This window comes from Sebastes fasciatus, chromosome 20 (genome assembly GCF_043250625.1).
Source record: "Sebastes fasciatus isolate fSebFas1 chromosome 20, fSebFas1.pri, whole genome shotgun sequence".
In the NCBI taxonomy this organism is placed as follows: Eukaryota; Metazoa; Chordata; class Actinopteri; order Perciformes; family Sebastidae; genus Sebastes; species Sebastes fasciatus.
This window is the reverse complement of record NC_133814.1, coordinates 4,486,269-4,512,986: the sequence shown is the minus strand read 5'-3', so window position 1 is coordinate 4,512,986 and position 26,718 is coordinate 4,486,269. Positions and strand designations below refer to the sequence as shown.

Here is a 26,718-nt window from a genome sequence, read left to right as displayed (position 1 = left end):
GAGGACCACACTGCTCATTCACTTTCCCCCCGTGCACCTTTTCTCTGCCAGATTCAAACTGGCAACTGGCAGTGTTTCGTTCTGCCTGTGAGTTTATATTCGTATTGGCCTTGTAAGGTCTTTGATCAAGTCGTTCAAATGTGTTTTTATAAATAAATCTGACTTTGAGGAGTCTACCGCTGCCCCTCGGGTTACTGTCGTCACGGGTGAAAACGAGATTTTATAATTAGAAATTTTAAAGTAAGGAGGCGGTGTCAGAAAATAAATCAAAAGAATTGCTTTCCGATTTAACAACAGCTCGTATTGTCTGGAACTCGCTCTGCTCAAAGATGACAGATGATGTCTCTGTGTGTGCGAGTTTGTGTTTGCACGTGTGTGAGTGAATTAGTGAAAGACGGATGGACAGAAAAATGTTGTTAACAAACTCCTTCGTTTGAAACTGTGCGAGGAAAGAATTTGTGTCTCAGTCTGTAATTTGTCACAGTAATGAGGAATCACAACACAGCTGTATTCACTTCTGTTCTCTCCATCTGCATCTGAATTTGCCGCTTCGGCTCACCAGTGCTCGGCTTTACACTAGAGTACTTTTCAATCGGTTTCCGCAAATTATTTACAGAGACTTAACACTTTGAGCTGTCCCAGAATATTTGGGAAAGTGGTTACTGAGGCTTTCAGGGACACGAGTGGCAAATCGTAACACATTTCCTCCCATTCAAAACAAAGATATCCTTAATCTCTGTCCAAAGGATGGAAGGAATTCAATTATCTTTTAGATGGGAAAAAGATTTAATAAGTATATCTAGATTACTTTTTATACACGGCATAACATTACTCGGAAATTAATTTTACAATAGATGAGCAGACTTCAGGCCAACATAAGCACACTAGTTAAAGGTCCCATATTGTAAAAAGTGAGATTTTCATGTCTTTTATATTATAAAGCAGGTTTAAGTGCTTTATAAATACTGTTAAACTATCAAAACGCTCAATATACGGAGAAATACACACAGCCCGTATTCAGAAATTGTGCATTTGAAACAAGCCGTCAGGATTTCTGTCCATTTGTGATGTCACAAATATAAAATATATATAGACCATTTCACAGTTTTAAACGTAAACATTCTAAATGTGTCCCAGTTTATTTCCTGTTGCAGTGTATGTGAATGACATCAGCTGACAGGAAGTAAACATGGACCCAAGCTGTTGCCTAACAGTCATAACTAAACGAGAAAAAAAGAAAAAAAACACGTGAAAATACTACTTAATAATATTATGACTTTATTCTCATGATACTACGACATTTTTCTCTTAAACTTCTGACTTTATTCTCATAATATTACGACTTTTTTTTTCTTAAACTTCTGACTTTATTCTCATAATATTACGACTTTTTTTTCTCGTAAACCTATGACTTTATTCTCGTAATATTATAACTTTATGATGAAGATGGTGCTTTTTTTTTAGTCGGAGGTTTTTGTCGTGAAATAACTACAAAAAATACCGCACTTGTCAGGATCCTCTGTATGAGTACCTTTCCTTTTAGTTAAAGTTAGCATTAAGATTTATGTAAAGAAAGATCGACCACTCACAATGTGTTCGCAACAGCTTATATCTCAGTTTTCATTAACTAAGTAAATTGCAGTTTGAATCACTGTTGTTATAGCATTCTGTCAAAAAACAACTTCATGGCTTTATAACAGTTTTGTTTTTTTTAATTGAATTTTAAGCTGTTGCTCACCAAACTAATTAATTTCTTATTACCTTTAAGACTCCCATGTTAGGATATGACGTCCTTCAAGGTTGTGATCCTAAAATAAAACAACCAGGTAGCAGGAAATAGCCTCTCCAAAATGTTTGAAGAGTAGTTGACATTGATTACAAGGATGAGAACACCATGTTGGAAGGATGACAAGACATTAATGCCTCTTCCTCTCTCACATAATAAGACATTGCGTAATCTAAGTAATGCTGGGTTTAGTATTCTATAACGTTATCCTTTTTCCCATGTTATATTCTGATCAATCCAGTCTCCCACAGCACAGAACTCAACTATTATTTTGTCAAGGAGAAAAACTTTAAACATTGTAGCCTTACATTTGATGATAACATGGCAGCATGGCCTTGTAAACTAAGATTTACAGACCTCACATGGCAACAACAGCATGTACATTTTCACAGCTATTATACACAGGAAAAAGAGGAGAAGGTATTTGATCTGAACAACAAGGACTGGAGCTCAAAGCTCTGACAAAGCCCGTCAACACGCTGCTGAAAATAGTTTGCTCTGCGTTGTAGCTATTTCAAGGCTAATACAACACAGAACTCTGTCAGTCTGCAAATCACTATTTCTGTGCTCTGTGGCTATAGCAACATCCTATGTACCCTTCAATGTATGCTCACATGTAAAAAATCACATTTTGTTTTAAGGCTTGAATTTACAGTATAGTGGTATGCAAGTAGCGCTGTGCCTCAGCAAAGATAAGCTGAGTACCGTCCTCAGAAAATCATGGCACCAGTATCAACATAGTTTATTAGCAAAAAAAACCTACATCATTAACCACTGTAAAAAAATACAGATCCCAGAGTACAGTACTGCAGAAATATATTTTTTTAAATACTACACAGTTGAGCAACAACCAGAATTTTAGCAATTCTTAGCCAACTTGTCACCATGGCATTTTATTTTAATTCACAAAAGGGAGAGCTTTCCATGAATTTTGTTTTTTATCCTTCTGAGCACCAAGTGCAGTATTATTTCAGCAAAAAAATTTACTTAAAAGTAAGGCTGGGCCATAATTTGATATTATATTATCATAAGTGGGGAAAGTTACTTGATTATTTGGTCGGTCGGTAGAAAGTAAATCAACACCTATTTGGATAATGACTTGGCAATTTTGCTTACAAATTGTGTACACATTTTTGTATATTTTGTATCATTATAAATTTAACATATTTGAGATTTGAAGTGTTGATTAGACAAAACAAGCTATTTGAAGATGGTAATTGACATTTGTCACTATTTTCTGACCTTTTATAGAATAAATAATTAACTTATTAACATAATGAAATTATAATATAGAAAATAATTGTAAATATTAGCCCTAATTATGATTTCTTAACTTTCAGTAAAATCGTCTTGAAATGAAGTGAAAGTATTGTGTTATGATTTTACAAAAGTATGTAATCCACAGTAATGATTTTGAGCACAATTGAATTATAAACTCACTAAAGGTGTACATTTTATTGAAGATTTGGTTTAATGTGTTATAAGTAGGCTCATTTTCTCATAGACTTCTATACAATCAGACTTCTTTTTGTAACCAGAGGAGTCGCCCCCTGCTGGCTGTTAGAAAGAATGCAAGTTGAAGGTACTTCTGCATTGGCTTCACTTTTCAGACCAGGAGGTTGCCCACTAGTCCCAACCAAGAAATAGTCTGGCACATTACCACCCAATAAATGACAATTTGATGTTTTTTACTTAAAAAATATCTAACTTTTCCAGTTAAATTCTCGGGCCATCCTTGCCATAACTATATTAAGTTGAATGAAACCACATTAGTATACGCAGTGAGTATGGTCATCCTGGATTAGTGTCCAAGGACAAAACAGACTGTCTGAAATAAAAGCCCCAAGGGCTCATTTGAACTATTGAAAGAGGACCTCAGGAGGCTCCTTGGTGAACTCCTTTATAAAGACTTCAAAAACCCGGATAGCTTTTCAAAAAACATTCAAGTGCAATTAAAAAAATACCCATTTCAGATGAACTCCAGGTGGACCCTGTATATTTTCAAATACTGCACTGGATTCTGGGAAACATGCACAAGCAGAAGTAGTTGTATAACACAAAGAGGGCATGTGTGTGTTGACTGCAGTGTAATGCTCTTTTAGCTACTCCTTTATCACAACGCAACACTGCCTCTCATGAGTGACCTCGGAGAGTGAGGGATGAACAGCTGGGCCGTGGGGTGGGGGTGGGTGGGAGCGGCGTACGCACATACATACTCTATATGTACACAAGAAAGCAATGGACTGCATGACTGCACTTACAGAATAAAGAGTTTTAAATGCCCAAGACACCATTTACCATCTTCTATCCTCTCATATCTTCACTTCCTTCTACTCATTTTCAGTCTTTTAAGCTGTATCTCTCTTTCCCTCCCTCTCACGTTCCATCCTTTCCTTGTTCCATCTTCCGAAAACAAATGTCAGCACCGCTCAGTAATCACAATGATCAAACTCTAGTCTCCAAGAAAATAAAGGCGGAGAGGATGAAGTAAGGCAACAACTGCCAAGATGTACTACTTGGTAAAAACTAATTTACTCTCCAGCTTTTGATTATCAGAAGCAAACACTTTCCCTCCTACACATACAAGCCAAGCAGGACTGCATCTAGAAAACAGCAGCCTTTAGTCCCTCATCTTCGTCAAATCGCAGAGATACGCAGTGACTATTCATCAAGCTGTCAGCCCCTACTTTCTTTACTTAACAATACCAAAGCCTCAACAAAATGCCGTAGTATAACACAGTGCTCCTAGAATACTTTAACTAAAAGAGCTTGTACACTGTGTCCTTTAAATACGGAGAGATAACGCTCGGGCTTAAGCAGAAGTTTTAAAGCCCATGACTTATTCTCCCAGAATGCGACATGCCGTAATAGGATTTCCAGCCTATTGTTTGGATTATACTATCATGTCTGGGCAAGGATTGAATGGTTTTTAGGGGCATTACATCCTGTACAGTTAAAATAAGGGCTTCTATTGAGTCTATTCTAATGTCCAGACGGAGCCAGGAAGCACCTTATGGTACCTTGTGGAAAAAATATCCCAGATCAATTCTTTGGGGATGAGCACTGCCTCGTTCTTCTGTGATTGTCCAAGTATACACTGTAACTTTGAAGATGCACAAATGTTAATTTTAACAATGGAAAAAAATGTCTATTTAAAAGGTGTCATTCGTGATGATGAACCCTCAGATAGTTATCACCTGACTACAGTTCCCCTCAGCTCTATGGAGCCTTTAACCATCTTTCAGCTCATTGTTATGGTTTTACGGCCCGCCGCTTTACGATCTTGATTCAGTCTCACCGCTCTCATCAACCTTGTTTCCAGTTGCAGCAGACAGCTGTTTTCTGCAAAAATGGTCTGATAAACCGGCTGCCCACATGGCAGACTGACAAAGTTTGAAATTGGCTGCTGAACACATGGAAGATTTCAAAGCTTAAAGTTACAGTCTCGAAGATCTCCGTTTCGTTCTCTTTGGCGGCACCTATGACGATAACCGATAAATGTAGTTTTTTTTTTTAATTTGAATTTGTTTCTTGTTCTTTGGATTTGCACTTTGCTTTTGAACACATACAGGAAAATATAAAATTATACAGAAAAAAAGTGGCACCAAAGATTACGATATTTTAAGCTGGGCATACACTGTATGATGTTAGCCCGTTTCTGTCCCGAATTTTGAGCTGCTCAACTCATTTGAGAGTCGGACCGAATTTCAGCTTCGTCGGGCGTTGTTTTCCTTGCAGTGTACAGGGGGGGGGGGCAGAGTACCGATTAACTCCTCCCGACCGGCCGTCGGCCAGTCAGAGGGATTTCTGACGTGTCAGAAATATTGTTCGGCAGTCCACAGGCTCTCGCACAGTTGAAACAGAGCCACGAACCGATTCCCCAATGTCAGTGCCTTTGCTCTGCTTTTCTTACAGTAATCAGAGAGTAGCTATGAAGATAAAAATCTACAATAGATATAGTAAAACATAGCTAGCTTACGTCCAATTCTCTCTGCAAAATGGAGAAGCAATACTGTCCACATCTTCCTAGCCACCATATACGCCGGCGCTTCTTTTTTTAGACATTTCAGCAGGCAGCATGGCACAGATGATCAAGGCAGCACGTTTCTGCCTTGTTAGCATTGTGACCCGTACAGACCTCTGTTCGCAAACAAACCTGACCTGTCTCGGAGCTTTCAAACCAATCTTTATTGACATCTGTCAACAGCTAAAACGGCCCTCAGGGGCCGACGGGACGTGTTCTATTTTACACGTACAGTGTGAGAACTCAGGTCGTGTCTGATGATCGGACCGTACAGTGTGAGCACATAAATCGTGAGCTTTGGCTTTACATCGCAAACGATCTACTCGTACATTGGGAGTAGGAATTACACAACAACATTTCTATAATGTACAGTGTATGCCCAGCTTTAGAGGGCTTACACAATCAATACGTACTGCACATATGAGGGACAAAGACATGAAAAAGAAACATTGCCAACTTCGTACCGTAATCATTGTAACGGAGGCCCATAAAATACAATTGTGCTTCAATAAAATTAGCATGGATGGAATATCCATGATATAAGTGCCCATTCAGATCCTTTTACTGCTGCGGCGAGTGATTTCCACCGGGAACCTGTGTAAAAGCAGAGGTTAGGGCAATGTTAATGCCCTCTCCAGAGATGGAAAGAGAAGACAAGCGAAACGGACCAAGCTTTAAAGTGGACAAGTCAGACTCGCCGTGGTTGGCTGCCCCCGATTCTAAATCTTTGCAGAGATTTGTGACAGCGAGACAAAGAGGGAAAGGGAAGGAGAGAGCCCTCATGGGTCGGTAGCTATCCAAACCGTAAGCCAGACTTCTTAGAGACAGCCAGAGAGACATATCTCATATTAGGTACAGCTATGGGAATAGTCAGCGTAAGGAGAGGTTAGACCTGTAGTGTAATACGGGAAGAGAAGGATGAAGAAAAATGGTAAGGTCTAAGGAGTTTGATGTGCGAACAGGAACACAAGGGTAAAGATTTCAAGACTTTGATGGACAGATGGAGCGGCAGGGATATCACAGAGGTCAGGCCAGAGCACAGCATGAGGGAACAAGACTCTAGGAAGGGAGGAAGAAGAGAGGCTGAGCAGAGAAGATGAAGTTTTGAAATCGAAGCAAGGGGTTATAAAAGACAAAGAGACACGTACAGGAAATTAACAGATGGAGAAAGTGAACAAGTGGGAAAGAAAGAGGAGCCACAGAGGGTGACAAATCCAGGATTAGCTAGTCTTATTGCCAGATGCAGGGTGTTAGCCATTCTGTGCCAAACCACTGCAACATGAGTGGAGAGGAGGAGGGTTTCAGGAGACTATAGGGCTTGGTCTGGGAAGGCTCAGTGTGCATTTACCTGGGTTAATTGTGTTGCTATTTGTGTTAACTGAAATCGATTTGTAGCCTTTTGGATCAGCCTTTAGCCAGTTTTCACATAAGTGTCGGCCGTCAATCTGAACAACAGGCTATTGATAAATGCTTTGTTTAACCTACAGTAATTATACAAGCTCACCACTCTCTTGGCTGCCTTGGCTTTCGTTTTGAATTATCCTTGGAGCTTCAAACCTTCACATTTTCTTTTCTATACACTATTCAGTCTGTTCAGGAAAGTTAACCTTGGATCAAGACTATGGGTGCTTTCACACCTTGGGATCATCTGGTACAGACCAAGGGGAAAAAATGATACATTGTTGCATTTTAGTTCTGGTCTGGTTCCTGTTCACACTGACTTTTTTACAAACGAACCAGAGGAGTAAACATGAAGTTATACAGACTGACAGATTGGACAGTTTTAACGATTGTCATCCTGCATCATCAGGACCCATCATCAGAGGTTTATGCAGCACTTTAATGCCTCTGATGTGTATATTTATGTTCTTTGAGTAAGAACTGATTATAAGCATTATTAGTATTATTGGACTGCAAATTGACTGCGTGTTATGATGAATAATGGTAGAGACAGGACTGTACAAAAACCTCTTTGCGCGCTCCCAGGTGACTGCTGCGATCGCTTAGTGCTTAGTACGCATGAGGCGTATTACTGTGGGATCGCTGTCACACACTTTTTAATGGAGTTCATGAAATTGACAAAGTACACGGAGTCGGATACACGCACAGCAGTTTTAACAGCTTTTGACCTATTAATCAGGGAAAATACCCGCACTGACGTGATCACTTCCTGAACAGATTTCACGATCAGCAGATGGATTTATTAGTATCTTAGCTGTTTAAATCATGTTGAAATCACATCTCTGCTATCATAAAATCCTGTGTTTGATTCATTTGCTTTTACAACACAAACGAACCGCACCAGAGTCCGCTTGGAAGCAGACCGACACCGGTTGTTGTTTGGTCCGCACCAGGGTTCGATTGACAGCTTTTCACACCAGTCCAAAGGAACCGTACTAACCGGGCAAACGGACCTGAGTTTGTTTTACCGAAACCAAACGGGTTAGACGTGAAAGCACCTTGAGAGTCTAGAGCCACGCTAGCCACTTTGTGAAGCTATACTTACATTATACTTGCATTTTTTGTCCAAGGTGTCATGCCCTCATACTCCATAGGAACAAGAGCTAGATGTCATCAACAATTGGAAGTGAACAGAGCGTATCTCGAGCTAAATGCTAACATCCATCCGATATTTGTTGAGATATTTCAGAGAAATCCAACAAGTAAACAGTAATATGTGCAGTATGTAAGGCGTCCATTTCAAGGGGTGGCAGTACCTTAGTAGGGTGTGTGAATATTGCACCCTGCAGGACAAATTAGCACACAGGCTGTCCACTGAGGAGACAGCTAAGAGAATATAGAATTGTATTGTGTAAAGATAGCAATCATATCATATCCATACATAGTCAGTAGGAAACAGCTGTTAAATAATAATAATAACTATATATATATTTTTTATCATACTGGTATTGGATCAGTACTTGGTATCGGCCGATACCGCAAGTTCAGGTATCAGAATCGGTATCGCAACATCTCTAATCTTTAGCATGAGCAGCGATAAATACCATGCTGAATAGATAAAGAAAACTGCGCCAACTATAGACCACAATTAAATCTACAGAAAGTCCAAAGGGAAAAACATCCCAATACCACTCAGAGTATTTGACTGACAGATGATCTCTGAGAGTGCTGTTCAAAATAACATCGCAGCAGCAAAGCATAGCGGGTGTCAACAGAACTGTTGTAACTCGTGTCAGTCGTTGCACTACGACACAATCTTCCAGTTAATGATAAACCAGAAAACAAATACACATGCCTCTGTGTCTTTCATGTGGTACCTTTCGTCTGAATTAATGTGCTTTCTTATTGAAGGCTGTGTTGGCTTTTCATCGAGAACCAGTGTCCATTTCCTCTAGACTGCTAAGCTAACATGGCAGGCTGCTCCTTCTGTTTGAAGAGCTCACTTAAGACGTGTGTGTGTGTGTGTGTGTGTGTGCGTATATGTGTGTGCAGACAAAATGAGGAAGCATGGTTCGATACAAACAAGCAATTGTAGTATATTACAGCATTCTATATTAATCAATACATTGTTCTTTTAATGCGTTCAAGCGACATTAAAGCTGCACTAATCAATGTTTCTGATATTAAAGGCACCGTTTGTAGTATTTAGGGGGATCCATTGGGAGAAATGGAATATAATGTTAGTTTTCTTTAGTGTATAATCACCTGAAAATAAGAGTTTTTCATTACCTTAGATTGAGCTGTTTATATCTACATAGGGAACAGGTCCATGTTTCTACAGTAGCCCAAACACTGGCTCTAGATGAGGCCATTCGTGTTTTCAGTTGGTTGCAATCTGCAACCTCACCGCTAGATGCCGCCAAATCCTACACACTGCACTTTTAATAAGGGATCAAATGACTATTTGTAATTTGAAAGAGTTCTCTCATAGTGTCATAAAGAATTATCACCATCTCTATGGTTCCTCTCCGCTCTACTGAGCTTGTTAGCATCTTTAAGCCCCTTGTTTGTTTTTTTTAGGGCCGCAATTTTTGTAATTTGGTTCAACAACCTCATGAGAACCTACAAAAATCTCTGATAAACCCACTGTACGTTACCTGTCCAGCATCAATCCATAAACAGACAAAGTTAGCGACTAGCTGGTGAACAAAGTGGAGCATTTTAGCAGCTAATAAGCAAGATATTTCCCTGAGCAGTTGGTGGAGACCAAAAAAAAGCTGAAAGCAGAGTGGATATTGGACGTATATCCATCTGGTGGCCAGAAATACGCATCTCCAAATGAATGCTAATGTTGCTCCGTGTCTGCTGAAGTTATAAATAGGCAACTCTTTGTGAACACTTTATGAAGTAATGTCAGTTTTGTGTTTGTAGCTTGTTTCGCTGCATCCAAGTGGCCAACAAAAGTAAATGAATGCTGCTTTAAGACTATTTAAAGACTTACTTTGTTACTTGCCAACTAAGTTGCACTTTTGTTGTCTAGTCTTGCACCTCGGATTGCAACCATCAGTCCAGAGTGAAAGTTTTACCATTTGGTTTTGACTCGACGAAGAACTGGTGGCACATTAAGATAAGGTAATATTATATTTTTATGAACTTTGGTTTGACAATGAAGCAGTTAAGAGAACAAAGTTCCCAATCGAAATCAGCGGGGCATATTATGCTGATTACAGTGTGGAAGAAGCCAGGGATTCATTGATTTAATTTTCCTCTCGTCAATGAAATAGGTCCTTCATTACAAACGTTGCTGTGTGGGACCAGTTTCTTTGACAGAGGGGCAAAGTGGGTGTTCATGGTGGGTGTTCATGCTACAGTGCTTTATTTGAACCCAAGGCCAGCGAGAGGAAATTACTTTCTTTTATTTCCTTTTTATTTCTGAACTTTTGATTTCAGTAACCACTACATAGCACATCCGTCATTGTCAAATGAGTTCCTACAGTAGTTTCTGTATTCATCTCTCGTACGACCACTCAGGGTTTTCTCGTAATTTGTCTTTACCTGAGCCCTCGATTCCTCCCCAAAACTTGAAGAGCCAGCATACTGAAATAATTAACTCTCATTAAGTCAGCGCTAATTAGAGAGAGCGCTGTTGAGACGTGTGTGTGTGTTGTAAAAGCTTTTTGATAAAGTTCGCTGGCAGTTTTTCTGTTTACCTCCCGATAGTGAAGTGGAAGCCAGGGAGAAAATTAACAGCAGCTGAAAGCCAAATGCTGACAGTTTCTTTGTGTCTGTAAAGTTTGTCAGGTCTGCTACTTTGTCAGAAAAGCACCTGGCCGTTTTTACGTTCCAACCCACACAAAACCCCTCGGGCTTGGCTCATTAGAGGAAAACCTTGAGAATTTAAATAAAATGACCCTTTTAACCTTTTTAAACTCTGGTTTAATACAACATTGGTCTTAAGGTCTTATTTTCAACCCGATCTCATGGGAAGGCGTATAAATAGCACGCATTACAATGATATGCCGCATGTCATGAGAACGCATTTAAGGCTATTCGCATTACAATGATATCCCGCATGTCATGAGAACGCATTTAAGGCTATTCGCATGTCATTTATACGAGGCCTTTTGCGACTTTGTACACCATGCAACAAAACTATGGTTATGGCTGCAGTTAGGTTTAGGCAACAAAACCACTTTGTTAGGTTTAAGAAAAAAATACATGGTTGGGCTTAAAATAGTCAAATATGTACAGAAACAACATAACATAAGTACAGAAAACACGTAAAGAACATCACTAAAACACGTGACAAATGTCACTAATGTAACTTACAAAAAAAACCACCAGTTTCGAACATCCCCATCTCCTGGTTGAAAGTCCTCTGTTTGTTGGACCCCGAAAAAGTGTCTACTTTTTTTCCGAACAAGGTCAATTTTACTGAGCTTTTGCACCACGAATAAAGACATCAACCTATCAATTTGTGCGGAATGGGTTGAGTGACGCCTATATTTATGAAACAACAATACGGAGGCTTCGTAAGAACCAAGACAGCAACCTTTATTACTCCTTTGTACCTTGACAAAGATGGTGAAGAGCAGATCCACTCCTTCCGTTCTTACCTTTCACAATAAAAGCCCTAGACATAATATTCGTAGGCGAGTATCTTGCATTTGCGTGTTGTTTATTCATCACGCCCCTGGTGTGTAAAGGTCTTTAGATGAGACAATTTATACTACTACTACACTAATCAACCCGTTATATCTTGTTTTATTCAATCCGTACAAAAAAACAAGTGTAAAAATGACACATTGTAGTTAAACAGGGGGTTATGTGCAGGACTATTTCTTGGCCTGGCACAGTCACTTGCTGGAGTCTTGACTAGTTGCCTGGCAACCTCACGGCGACGACAAGATTCCAGGTGCTGATGTGCTGTTTTGCTAAGCAGCCAGTACAGACAAGGTGTCACATAATCTACCACACTGTTCCTGACCTCAAGATGTTTATCTGTCATCTGCCTTGCATTGGTTTCTGTTGTTGGAACACTTGGTTGGTTGTGACACATCAAATGTGTCAGAAAGATGGAAAAACATAATGCCTATTGGGAACGAGCCACAGCATTAGTTCAGCATTTGAAATGGATTGATCAATATCAGCGAGTCATCCTCGTATTACTAGCGGGGTTGTTGAGATTTCTGGTGTTTAAACCTCACTGCTGGCACTCTGTTTTGGAAATCAAAACAGCGAGTGATTAAAATGAATGAATGAAACTTCACAGCAGTTTTTTTAATGCTAGGACAAACAAAGGAGCACAATTGAGTGGGAAAACCCTGCTACAGTTTTAGATGACGGCCAATAGAGACTCCATTTCAAAAACGGAATACATGATACACTGTTGCAGCAACTGTTCCAATGGTTCTGTCCTTTGCTGTTATCCAAAGCATGATGTAGGGAGTATCATAAGACCATAGTAAAATGTTTATACAAGGGCTGTCAATCGATTAAGATATTTAATCGCGATTAATCACGATTGTCAATAGTTAATCGTGATTAATCACACATTTTTCTGCTCAAAATGTACCTTAAATGAAGATCTGTCAAGTGTTTAATACTCTTATCAACATGGAAGTAGGCAAATATGCTTGCTTTATGCAAATGTATGTACATATTTATTATTGGAAATCAATTAACAACACAAAACAATGACAACTATTGTCCAGAAACCCTCACAGGTACTGCATTTAGCAGAAATAATATGCTCAAATCATAACATGGCAAACTGCAGCCCAACAGGCAACAACAGCTGTCAGTGTGTCAGTGTGCTGACTTGACTATGACTTGCCCCAAACTGCATGTGATTATCATAAAGTGGGCATGTCTGTAAAGGGGACACTCGTGGGTACCCATAGAACCCATTTACATTCACATATCTGGAGGTCAGAGGTCAAGGGACTCAAGTTTGGTGCGTCATTTAGCTTCCTTCCCAACTAGCTTGTTGGGACATAACAGGGTTGGAACCCCTTTTCTAGTTTCATAGGATACCAGTATCTTCACTCTAGCTCTAATGGTACATGTCCACATCCTCCGTCCATTCCACGCTTCCCATTCATTGTCTACGTAAGCAGCCGTGCAATGCATTCTGATAGCGTGGCGGCGCGATTCGAGAGACGGGGCGTCACACTGGCCGTTCCTCATTTACATAAAGTTACATAAAGCAAATCACGGACGTCCGACGCAACTCACCGCCTATGGAAACTCCCAAGAAACTTTTAAACTAAGCTTTGTGGTTCCAAAATATAGACAGATTCAGCCAGTGCATGGCTTATTTCTCTCATAAAATGCTATCAGAGATACATTTCAGTGAACTATTTTTTGTTATATAAGAGAAGAGAAGAAACGATGTTTGGAAACCAACCATGTTGGTTCCAGTTTCGAAAGTTGGGAGCAGCAGCCCAGGAGGGAAAGTGTTCGTCCAATCAGGTGCCCAGTGCCTATAGTAGCAGCCCATCAAGCGTGCTGGGAAGCGAGGCGATCCCTCGCGATAAAAAACGCCCCTGTGGACATGTACCATAAAACCTGAGCCTGAGCATGGTACAGCTTCTGAAAGACAGTAAAGTCGGCCGAGGACGCCGACATCCGAGTGGAAGAGGTTAAAATGCTGCCTTGTGTTAATGCTTTGTGACAAGCTGGTATGACATGGCTGGTACCAATGGATTCATTAGGTTTTTCTAGTTTGATATGATACAAGTATCTTCACTCTAGCTTTAAAACTGAGCGTCTACAACCTAAAAATTGCAAGTTTCGTTAAAAAAATGGTGGCGTTCAAAACGAATTTGCGTTAACGCGTTATTACATTAACTTTGATAGTCCTAGTTTATATGTATGTTGTTGTTGTTGGAGGTCCTGATTACTCATATATATTCAAAGTAAGTACTGGTCAGGCTGGCAGGTTGATTGACAGATAGCTTAGAGCTGTCTAGTTCTTAAGGCTGCTGATGAATATTAATGGTCATTTGTCAATAGCTCAGCACCGTGTGTAGGCGTTAGTGTGTTTAGTCATAGCCTTTATACTGTATGTGTGTGTGTGTATTGTCTTTGTGTTTTAATAAGTGTTCAGTATGTGTGGCCGTTGTCTAATATGTGTGTGTTGGGCTTCCTTACTTACTGTTGTTTGCATGTACGTGTGTGTGTGTGTGTGTGTGTGTGTGTGTGTGTGTGTGTGTGTGGCAACGTGTGGGTGTCCACACTGCACAGCAATCTACAAAAATTGTCAGTCTGTCAAAGCCCATTCCACAATCTGCCACTTTACTGCTGCCACGCTTATCAGCTAACACACACACACCTTCGGAAATATGACTTCTTTGTGTCAACTTTTAACATTGATTTCCTCAGCTGCCTATTGAACCTTCTTAGTTTATTTTTGGGGATGAAGTGCCAAAGGAAGCACCATTTAGAAGAGCTGACATTTTGTTTAAACAACCAGTGCATGATGGAGTGTATGCATGGTGGCTATGGGGCCCTACATGTAAAGTGTTCTGTATTTTTAGTTTTATCTGTGCTCTGAAACTTTGGTATTTTGAGGTGCAGGTTTTTTTTAAATTTCGGTAGCTGGTTCGATTAAAAACAAACCAACCAATAAAATCTCTTGAACGTCATAATTCTCTTCATACCGTCACACAACAATATGGATATCGTTCGATTGATCCATTTGGTCTCGCAAAATAGTGTCCTCTTTGACAAACAAAATAAAGATTACAAAAACAACGAACATAGACAACATCTGGAGATGTAGAGCAGTTGAAGTTGCTTGTGATGGTTCATAGTATAGGTAACATATAGCGAACCACTTCATTTCATAGCGCATTAGCTAACGTTATGATATGGACATTAGTGTCAGAAACTATGTAGTCGTTGTGAAAGGTATACTATAAAACCTGACTATATAGGATAGGCCATAGCATTACATCAATTATGTCTACACATTGTCAATCGATGACTGTGTGATGGTGCAAACCTTTAATTTTCAGTGCAATGCACGAAACGCAAACATACATACATAGAATACATAACAATACTTTAAAGTTTCAATGTAAAAGTACGTGTTTAGCAGGCAAAATTGCCCCTGTAAGTGTCATATCATCTTACATTATATTATATTGGAATATTATTACTGATGCATTAACACAAGGCAGCATTTGCAGTTTTGGAAAAAAAACATGCAGTTTTTTGACTGCAGTATAAATGTGTTTTTTTTCGCCTATTCTAAATGAACCCTAAACAGTCTTGGAATTTTTTATAAATTGGATATGACTGGGAAGACTCTTGTGGATCCAATGAGCCCAATTGTATTCATGTGTGATGATGTTAGTCCCCATAGTAGCCATTTCATTGTAGTGAGACCTTTTATTGAAACTTGATGTCACTGTATAAAATGACCTGTGGTGACCTCTAGGATAATCACAGCCTCATGAAACTTTACAGCCACAAACTAGAGACCTAGAGCATTCAGAGGATGGATGGATCAAACTAGAGACCTAGAGCATTCAGAGGATGGATGGATCAAACTGGAGACCTAGAGCATTCAGAGGATGGATGGATCAAACTAGAGACCTAGAGCATTCAGAGGATGGATGGATCAAACTAGAGACCTAGAGCATTCAGAGGATGCAGGCTTGGGAGCCAATTGTAAAAACAACGTTGGTATCACGTGGTGTCTCTGTGTCGTCAGTTAGTGTGGAAAAAAGGGATAAACGGCTGAGATTGACGTTGTCTGCCTGGCAACGACTTGTTGTGAAGTTAATGCAATAGAACGGGGGAGGGAGAATGCGACATCTAGTGGCCGAATGTTATCAATAGCACCTTTTAAAGTGCAGCTGAGTCCCAATACACTCTACAAGTAAAATTGATACATTGAACAAATCATTTAGCTCAAATTAATCTTCAGGTTCCAGCTTTCAGATGATGTACTCCACTTTTATGTGACATCTACTGTTGACCTGCTGTCTCCCCCTAAAGACCCCTTGTCCCCCACTGGGTCTATGGTAAAGAGGGGTGGAGTGGAAGAGGTGCTGAAGCTGGTCCAGGTGGACTGTTTGTTCTACTATCGGGTGGTTTAATACTATAACAGCTCATTATATAGAACCATAAATTAGCATAAAATAGAGGATAATCAAGTGCAAGTACTTCTAAATTTTACATAAGTACTTGAGTTAATTTACTTAGCTACGTGCCTCAGAAAGGCATACATTGAAGCAACAACACAACAAGCTTTAATGCTCAATGAATCCTTCTAACACAGCTCTTTTTATTCTAATGAGCTAGCTTGCTTTGACCCACATCTGTGTAATCTAATTTGGACGTGGTTCAAGGTGCCTGTAGGCTGGACCACAGTCATCCTTGAGCTCGCACTTAACTCTCCGTTCCTCTCTCTGACTGCGGTCAGCTTGTTATCATCAGAGTTATGTGGATGTTCTTCCAAAAATGACCCTGGGAGACTAGTTTTTCTGGTGTAACAGATGGCTGTTGAGAAGATACTGTACATGGAGTGGAAAGGAAAGACAAGCTCTCATAATCGCACACAGCGAACTCATGTTTTTTTGACATTTTTTGCTCTTTCTCAGACTTCCATCTCTCCGCCGGTCTCCACTTTCATTACTTTGGTTATTTGGCAGCTCTGGCAGACCTCATCGTTAATATAAGAGGATCGAAACAAGAGGGAGAGTAAAGTGAAGAGGTCAAGGGGACAATGAGAACACGGGTGGGGGTGGGAGAGGAGATGAAATGGAATTGGAGCCTCAGGTTATTGAAAAATCTTTACCAAAGCGGCCATGCAGATTGTTGCTTATATGAGAGGGCAAGAGGGAGAAGTGTGGTACATCCAGTTCACATTGAGGACGGTTTTTCAACATACAAGTTTGGATTTTAACTTTGGTTTAAGTTGAATGAATCTTGATTAGAATTAGTATTTGGTTTTGACTTTAGGCAGTTAATATAATCGAGGGTTGTTTGTGCACGCAAAGATGGAATTTCGTCTTAAACCTAAGGAACCAACACCTGTAACACCTACAGTGTCTACTACTACATGCATGTTCATGTTTTTATGTGTTAACAGGGCTAATAATTGGACTTGCAGCTGCAGTATTTGGATATACTTTGACTGGGGAACCATTTTCAGAAGCACTAAACAAAGGAGGTGGGACCTGGGTCCTTATTTATCAAGCATCTCAGAATCAGTCCCAGTATATGTGCTGAAAGTTAAACTACAACTAAATACACTTCAGAGTTGGACTTGAGTCATTTATGAAGCCACCTACACTTACTTTCAGGACTATTCCTTGGGGAGTGTGACATGACTGTTTTATGACACTCAAAGCCGCAAAGCAGAAAGTCAGATAACGTGTTGCAGTGTACTGCTGTGTTTGAAATATGCAGAAAATAGTACCACTTTTTTTGTTGGCTTTATATGTATAGGCAAATAATATACATGACTAAGTTATAAATAAATAGCTTAAATCTCAGAATGATATTTACCAGTCATTCGCATAACAGACTATAACTAAAAACTGGCAAGCAACTCGTGGCTAAAAAAAACAGAACTTGTATCCTATTACAACGGTTTGTATGATATCTTACGGAAAGTTATTTTTTCATTTTTCATGCCTTCTACGAATGCCCAGCAACACAAGTGATCAGTAAATAAGCATGTAAAACAATTACGTTAAAATCGGTACTTTCGTTGCATAAAATAAGTATGTTTGTTACATAAAATCAGTATGATTGTTATGTAAAACAATTACGTTTGTTACGTATAATAAGTACGTTTGTTATGTAACTTACACAAGTGGCGTTAGTTAAGTACGTAAGTTACGTAACAGAAGTACGTTAAAATAAGTCAACCTTGACCTTTGGTATATCACCCGGGACACTAACAGCAGTCTCCTGGGGAAAAGTCTCATGTTTGTTTGACCCGACCTTCTCCCTACGCAAACTTTGTCGGCCTTTTTTACTATGTCACCTACAGGCCGTCCTGCACGTTCTGGCTCACGACTACGTGGGATATATATGAATTAGTCATTTCATTAGTCATTAGCCAACTTAGGAAATGAATTTCCTAGGTTAATAAAGTTAAGCTACTCTGACAATTTTTTGGCGTAGGACTGATTTCCCACTCTGAGACGCTTGACAAATACAGGCCCAAGTCTTTGTTTCGTGTGTGTTTCTTTCTCAGTGAGTACAGGTGTGCTGGTTCACATATGCGTCCTTGTATGTCACACAGCCTAAAAAACAAATGCCCAGCTTCTGTTTGTTTTTCCAGGTCAGCAACGCAGTAGATATGAGCCTTTAGATGCTGTGTAAGAGCTGAGTACAGCTGGAGATCATTATTATTTGTATGTATAACAGTTTGTTTCATCAGTGATCCCGTTTAAAAAACGTTGACTGAGACACTCACTCACAACGTAGAATAATGGAGCTGGAAAAGATGGTGTAAAAGACGGTGATGACCGGTCCTATTGACAAGGTCAAGTCAAAGTTTATTTATTGCCTATAATAAACAGGATTTTATAGACAAATAGGCTATAGATCATATGACAAGGCTTGATCTCTTATGCCTCCTATCTCATCCAGTTATGACTTCATCTTCATAAAACCTGCTTCACATATCTGCTCATCACAGAAAGCTGATAGATTTCACATCAAAGCTGAAACATTCTGCCGGATGGTGTTGTGGACTCACAGTTATATTAACACCCAGCCTACACGCAGCGCCGCTAACATCTTTACTCCGGTGTAAAGTAAAACATTAGTAACACTTTGTGTCACTGTAACACTGTAACCAGTCCCTGTTAGTCCCGCTTCCATCAGACATTAACACGGATATCTCAGTTGTGGCTCTTACATAACAGAACCAAATAAAACTGCATATTGCAAACAAACCTCCAGTGACTCAGAATAAGCATTACTGGTTACTTATAATGGTGGAGAGCCCTGAAACATCTGCTCCCAGGCAGAGTGGTGGTGGTGGTGGTGATGGTGGTAGCAAATGGATTTGGAGTGGCTGCACCTGGAAAACTCACCCAGTGTGTCATTTTTTTTTAATTCAATTTCAGCTTCCTCCTTTTCCATTTACACATAGTGCCAAACATATTGCTGTCTGAGTTGTGTTATTTAGCAACATGGTTATTATGTCTAGTTTTAGAAATAAAATTAAAATATTGAAATCAGATCCAGATAAGATAGGCACAGTTAACCCCAGGAAATATCTTTTACACTATTTGCTGGCTGGGTGGCTGGAGTATTGCTTCCTTGGTGGTAAGCATTTCAGTAATGGAAACTGCTCAGAAACCCTTTTTATTGTCAATCTATCTAGGAAAGCCATCCATCCTCTGAATGCCATAGGCCTCTATGAAGGGACTGCATTTTTGTGGCTGTTAAGTTTCATGAGGCTGTGATTCAGCACAGGTCATTTTTATACAGTGAGGTCAAGTTTAAAAAAATGGTCTCACGACAATTAAATGGCTACTATGGGGACTAACATCATCACACATGAAAACAGTTGGGCTCCTTGGATCCATAAGAGTCTCAGCTTTACAGTGATACCCACTTTATGTAATTCTAAGACTGTTTAGGGACCCCAGTATGCAGAAACCAAAACCAAAAAATGGCATTGTTTTTTACCCAAACTGCATGTGATTATCATAAAGTGGGCATGTCTGTAAAGGGGAGACTCGTGGGTACCCATAGAACCCATTTTCACTCTGATATTTTGAGGTCAGAGGTCAAGGGGACCCCTTTGGAAATTGCCATGCCAGTTTTTCCTCACCAAGATTTAGGAGCGTTATTTAGCCTCCTTCCCGTTGGCTGGTACCAATGGATTCCTTGGGTTTTTTTCTAGCTCCATATGATAGTAACTTCTCTAGCTCTAAAACTGAGCCCGCCACAGCCTCTGAAAGACCGTAAAGTCGTCCGACGGTGCCGGCGCCCTCGAGGAGTGGAAGAGGTTGATGCTGTTGCACTCTGCTGCTTCAAAGTGAGTGGCCTCATTGAAATGAATCAAGGGACTGTATTTTTTCACACAGGGCTGTTGTCTGTCTAAAAGCGGCCTAAGGCTTATAGAGAAATTTAACAAAGTTTAGCATTTTAACTCAACACTACTCAAGCGGCTGGTGGTGGGGTTAGGGTACAAAAACCATTTATACAGCTGGTACCAGGAGGCATCCTTCCCTACATGTAAAAACATATTTTTCCAGTGAGCTGCTCCGCCGGAATGAGCGAGCTAACCCAGGGAGTCTCTCAGATTGCTAATTCATGTTAGAATCTGTAACCCTTCTGTCAACAGCCATCATAGAAGACTTCTCCTGAGCTTCTGTGGGCATAAACATAAACACTGTTTGTTTCCAGAGGCTGCCCTTGGGCGGTTACTCTTTCCAGGTGTAAAGCGCAGTAAACACGCAGCAAATGATTCTCCGATGATGTTAAGTGTTTCCCATTTGTAAGGTAAACTAACAATACCTCACTATATCCCATGCAATATGGATGAAATGCATTAAAAATGAGGGAAAGTAAGTCGTCGGAGAGTGGGCCAATTGCTCAAGGCTTCAAACTCACCGACACCAGCCTCTGATTGTACAGTTTGACTGCCAAGCAGAAAACTGGATGGAAACCAAAAGGAACTTTTGGGTGCAGGTGATGCAGCATTAAGCGGAGTGACCAAATAAATTAGGCTTTGTTTGCTCTTGTGATTAGTTTATTTTCAACATACACACTGTGCCGAGCCACTTGCCTGCAGGGTCGCTCCAGCCCGTGATTTGTTGCTCAGTTATTCTACAATCCACTTCAACCTAGCCGGCAGGTATTCAATTCAGTTTAATGGAATGCATTTTTCCGTGTTCCGTGTGTGTATGTTGACATGCTTTTTAACACAGACTGCTCACCCTCCTGCTACCGTATTCAGCCGCTTTCTTTCGTGCTGAGGTCTTTTTGTTGTCTGACCTGCCAACCTACCCACATTGGAAAGAGGAAATGCCTCAATTTAAAAAAAAAAAAGAAAAGCTTTTTCAACTGCAGTGAAAAGCAATCATAACATCCATTTCTCTGCTGTTGAGACTGGGCCAACAGATCAGCCGTTTTCTGCTGCCGTCTCCTCTCCTGTTTTGCTTAGAACCCAAAAGGTCTTCATCTGGGATTTTCATGCAGTTCTCTGACCAACCATCACTTTTGACGAGAGTCAACTATAAACTGCTATTCCCGTCACAGTCATCTTTCTTGCCGTACCAGGTTCTTTCCGACTTCCCTGAAAGACAAAGCCTTGTTTGCCATTTTCATCTCCTGCTCATGTCTTGGCCCCTTAAATGTAGATGAACATCCAGCACCACCATGGATGTATAAGCGAACTGATTACAGCGTTGGAGGCAGGCTCCCTTCATTCCTATAGAAGTTGCTCAGTGGTGCGTGAAGCCAAAATGGCTCGACTGCCGAGTGATAAAAATACCCAGATCTTTCGGCGGTCTTCCACATCCATGGGTCCACAGGGCAGTAGCGTTTCCTTTAACCCCGCCTCCCAGCCCTCGATCCAGCATCGGGCTTGGGCTCATTCACATGAATGGAGGAAAATAACTCTGGATTTGGCTATTAGTGTATTTTACAATTTCTAGTACCCAATGATTTAAATAAGGGTTATTTAAGTATTTGTACTGGGTAGTTGATTTACCTAAAAAAAAAAAGAAAGATCAGCTGAGTTACAGACGTCTCTTTCCCAATGTAAGTCTATGGGAAAAAGTCATTTTGGGCTTAATCACATCATGTGACCCACCCGGAAGTTGTAATCCCATTGTGGCCACTGCGAATATTTGCTTCAAAGCCCGGAGCTCTTTCTGGGAGCTTGGGCTCCACAATATACCGTTATGCTACAACTTGGGGGTGTGGTCCGCTTCTGCGTAGAATTCAACCAGGCGGGTCAGGGACGGCCACTCGGTTTGGTATATTTGTAGAGTATTTCTTCATTGACAGAAGATCAAAGTACGGTACCGAATGCTTTTCTCATTGGAAAAGATGTTTTTTGCTCTTCTCCCTACCGGTTTCGGCAAGAGTTTGATTGACAGACAGTTCATCCAATCACCTGCCAAGTATTTTTTGAAAATGCCTGTCCTTTTCTAGGCAGTTTCCAATGACGGCTTCTCAGATGGTTCTGTGTAACAAAACATCTAACAGGTCAGGTTAACAACCACAGGTTTAAGATTAAATTGTTAACAAGAGCACAAAGTTCAACATAGCTCTACATACTGAAGAGCTAGCCTCTTAATTTTGCTCTCAAAGTGCACCAGATTGATGCATCAACCTTTTTCAAAAGATACATAATTTAGGGTGAAAAGTCCTGTATTTTTTCATATCGCAATATACTGTATATTGCATAAAAAAAATTGCAATGTCAGTTTTCTTTCCAATATCGTGCAGCCTTATTAATTGGACTACTATGTCAGCATGTTGACACTCTATTGGGCTTTACAGGACCATAAGAGTAAAGGCTAAACCATTCAACCATAGTTTCAGTCCCCAAGCTGTACATACTATATGCTCAGATCTGGTCAGCAAAAAAGTAATTGTGTTCACATTAATGGGTCTAGGGAGGGACATGCATGCAGAAGCTTTAAATTGTTGAGTCATTAGGGTGTCGATGACATGTACTATATGATAGAGGAAAGTGCCTTGATGGCTGTTCTTATCCTAGATTCTGACATTTCAGCAGAGTTCTTACACTTTTGCTCTTGTGTCTTGATTTTAAATGGCTAGAAAAAAAGGCACCCTCCAAACTGTTAAGATGGCAAATATCACTCTTACTAAAACACGATTCTGCTTATGCAGTAGGAGAGCTCTCCAAGGTCTTTATCTTTTGCCCCACAGAGACCTCAAAGCATGTGACTGAACTGCAAATCCTGTGGTCCAAGGAACATTAGCGTATAAGCACCTTCAGCATCTGCATTCTACCATCTCTGTCCTCCTTTATCCTAACAGGCAGATACGGGATGACTTGTCAGGATGGATCAAACATACAATGCGTCATCATCATCAAGGCACACACACACAGCAATTGCATCCCAGCGAGCGCTTGATGGACGGTGATGCGATTTCAAACACTTCATAACAGGATAACGAGACGTAAAATGCAGAGAAAAACATGTTTTGCGCCAGCACCGGTTGGAAACCCGTCTCTCTGTGAAACGCAGGGTTGCTGATATCCCCACTGGGTCCTGACCAAGGCTGTGTGCTCATCCATCTTGTTTGCCAATTGTATCACACCTTGTGTAATGATGGATGGCAAAGTTAAGGTCAGCTCTCTATCTAGTAGAGTCGTTGAAGACAATGCAGGAGCTGCTGCAACTGGTGACCATTAACTTGGTGTCATTCTGATCCCAAGAACCAATTATTTTCCTCCATGAAAATACCGCAGAGGTATTGGAAAGCTACAGTGTGCTTGGCATCTTCAGTGTTGGTAAATGATGCAATAAACGTGGAATAAAAATTGAGAAAGACTGCTTATGGCGGAGGTGAATGGGTACAAAACAAACACAGGACTTTCAACCAGGACACCAGTTTTCGAGAGTTTTTCAGTTTTGTCTGCAAAAGTTAAAGTTTTTCCAAAGTTTTTTAGTGACATTTGTGACGTGTTTTCCATACTTTTGTTACGTATGTTTGTTGCGTTGTTTCTGTAGGTATTTTACTTTTACTTATAAGTACTTGACGTACTTATTTTAAGCGCAACTATGATATTTTTCCTAAACCTAAGTGAGTGGTTTTGTTGCTCCCTGCTGATGCTGCACCTTCATACATTCATGTAATATTCCCTATTTGGTGAGGCAAAACATGACACTGACACGCGATCCTCTGGTGGACAGCTTTAACTTGATATTGAGTTGAAAAGAGAGCCTCGTTGTAGATGCCGGTCTCTTAGTATTCACAAAAAGCTAACCATAATAAAGCTATACGCCACTGCACTCGCTTTACAAACTCCATTTCATTTTAGAAAAGAGCATTCCCCTTGAAAGCATCATTTAGTTTGGCCTCTGTAATGTTTTGAATAGCTGTTTTTACTCACTTGCGCTCAGTGTCTTTATCACTTGCCTTGCTTTCAATGTCTGCAGTTGTAATTTAGTTTAATTTTTTTCTCTCTTTTGTCTTTCAGAATAAAGTAATGAGCATTGATGCTGTGAAGGTCAAACTGCAGGTAAGAACAACAATGTATCTCTAAGAAGTCTCTGTGTAAATGCTTAAGAGTCTACTTTAGTTTAGTCAGAGTGAGGATGTATGTGTGTTCTCCTTAATAAGAAATCACCAGCTTCCCATGGCGCACATACCTCCCATACATCTTCACTGCCGCCCATACGATGACTTAATGAGGCCTTGGTTAATCTCCATCAGTCAATTAGCCCGCTGCTCTGCCTGACTGAAGACACAAGAGGGAATAACAGACTTTCCATCAGATTACCAAGCCTGGAAGTTATCAGCGAGAGACAGCCAGAGATGCCGATGAATCCTCGTCGTTCAAAAACAGCATTAGATACTGTCTGATGAGTTTTTCACGTCAATTACACAACACTCGCGCTCTCTCTCCCACTCTCTCATCTTTCATATCTTTAATAGATCTGTGTAATGGATCGCTCAAATGTGATATTTCAGGTGATTTCCTCAGGAAAGAGTTTAATGAAAGTTGCAGGCATAGACGCACTTTGTAATTTAAAAAACTTTATTAAAAGTTGTAAAACAGAATGGAACATTACAGCAGATTGCACGGCTCCAGTTTTGCAAACCTGCACAGCTCAGTACCAGAACCAACCCATTATGTTAATATAAGTACTGCGACCCGACCATTGGCAAACGTCCGGGTTTGAGAAGTGAAGCCAATGCAGAAGTGCCTTAAACTTGAATTCTTTCTAACCGCCAACAGGGGGCGACTCCTCTGGTTGCTAAAAGAAGTCTGATTGTATAGAAGTCTATGAGAAAATGAGCCTACTTCTCTCTTGATTTATTACCTCAGTAAACATTGTGAACATGAGTTTATGGTCTCAATCACTAGTTTTAAGTCTTCTTCAATACAGCATGATGTTCATTTAGTAAATTATGGTCCCATTTAGAGTCAAATAGACCATAAAGCAGGGGATGCTTTAGGGCGTGGCTACCTTGTGATTGACAGGTCGCTACCACGGCATTGCCCGGTCTGAGAGTTGTCCGTGTTTTCGTATTAGACATTTTTGGTGACGGACAAAAACCACGATGATGACGGCCAAAATGCCGAACTCGAGGCTTCAAAACGGCGATCCACAAACCAATGGGTGATGTCACGGTGACTACAATCCTTGGTTTAAGCTGGGTTCTCTGTTCTTGAATCACAAAGAGGAAAGAGGAAAAGTCTTTCTCACTCCATGCCAGGATGGCGAGCACATCCCCGCACAATCAGTGCCAGGCTTTCGCAATAATAGTCACGTAACTACGTCATGTACGATACGTTGCTGACTTAACTATGTAACAAATGTATTTATGTAACCCAAACCACAATATTTTGCCTAACCTAACCAAGTAGTTTTGTTGCCTAAATGAATAATTGCTCGGGCGATGTTGTTTAAGCTAATCAAATAAAAGTTGGTTCAGGGACATGTTAAATATTATTATACAATAATAATATAATATTGTGATGATAAAGATATGCTCTTGTTCTTTCTCTTTAGATTTGGGACACTGCTGGACAGGAGCGTTTCCGGAGCGTCACTCATGCTTACTACCGCGATGCTAACGGTAGGATCCCTCTGTGCTTGATTGTGACTGACATCCTCCCCTCGATCTTTCATTTCCTTCTGACACAGCCAAACTGCTCTGACTGATGTTTCATTGCCCTTGTTTTCTTCAAAACGTTGTGATTGACATCGACATTCTCCCCGTTGCTCCCACTTTCCTGTTGGGATAGCAAAAAAAACACCCAAGTTGCAGCTGATTTGATAGACTGGTGTGTGTGTGTGTGCGTGTGTGTGTGTGCAGGCATTCGCCAGAGGCTCTGTGATGTGCAGGTTCCCTTAAGCGAGAGAGGCTAACCACTGGGTGGGAAAATGAGCCTGCCTCTCACACAGCGGGGGGGCGGGACAGCTATGAGTTTGTGTGTGTGTGTAGCAGTTATATCTCGAAACAATCCCACTGAGTACAGACAGCGCTGTGCCTCAGACCAACCTGAATGAGCAGGTGTTCTGGAACACAAACACACACACACACTCACACACACTCCGCCGTAGAGGTATTATCTCAAACCTGAATCTATTCAGCTGCATACAAAATAGCATCGTAATGGGTGGTTGTTGTGAAAGCGATCCCGTTGTTATCTTTATGTATGAGTGTGTGATTGCGTGTGTGTGTGCGGGTTTGTGTAAATGTGTGTTTTAACGGGTACGTACAGCCGTGGAATCGCAAGTGCATTCGCGCGGCTGGCCAGTTGCCCGGTGTTATTCTGATCCGTCAGTGCAACAGTTTACCCTCG

The 26,718-nt window shown here is 40.6% G+C and overlaps 1 protein-coding gene across 1 annotated transcript in view; it reads left to right on the top strand.

Annotated features, from left to right (window-relative positions):
- rab26 (RAB26, member RAS oncogene family) overlaps positions 1-26,718 on the top strand; it is a 103,741-nt gene that overhangs the window by 16,671 nt on the left and 60,352 nt on the right. Inside the window, exons 3-4 of the mRNA XM_074620322.1 lie at positions 24,382-24,423; positions 25,922-25,988. Of these exons, the coding sequence (XP_074476423.1) occupies positions 24,382-24,423; positions 25,922-25,988 (109 nt within the window). The remainder of the gene's footprint in view (positions 1-24,381; positions 24,424-25,921; positions 25,989-26,718) is intronic.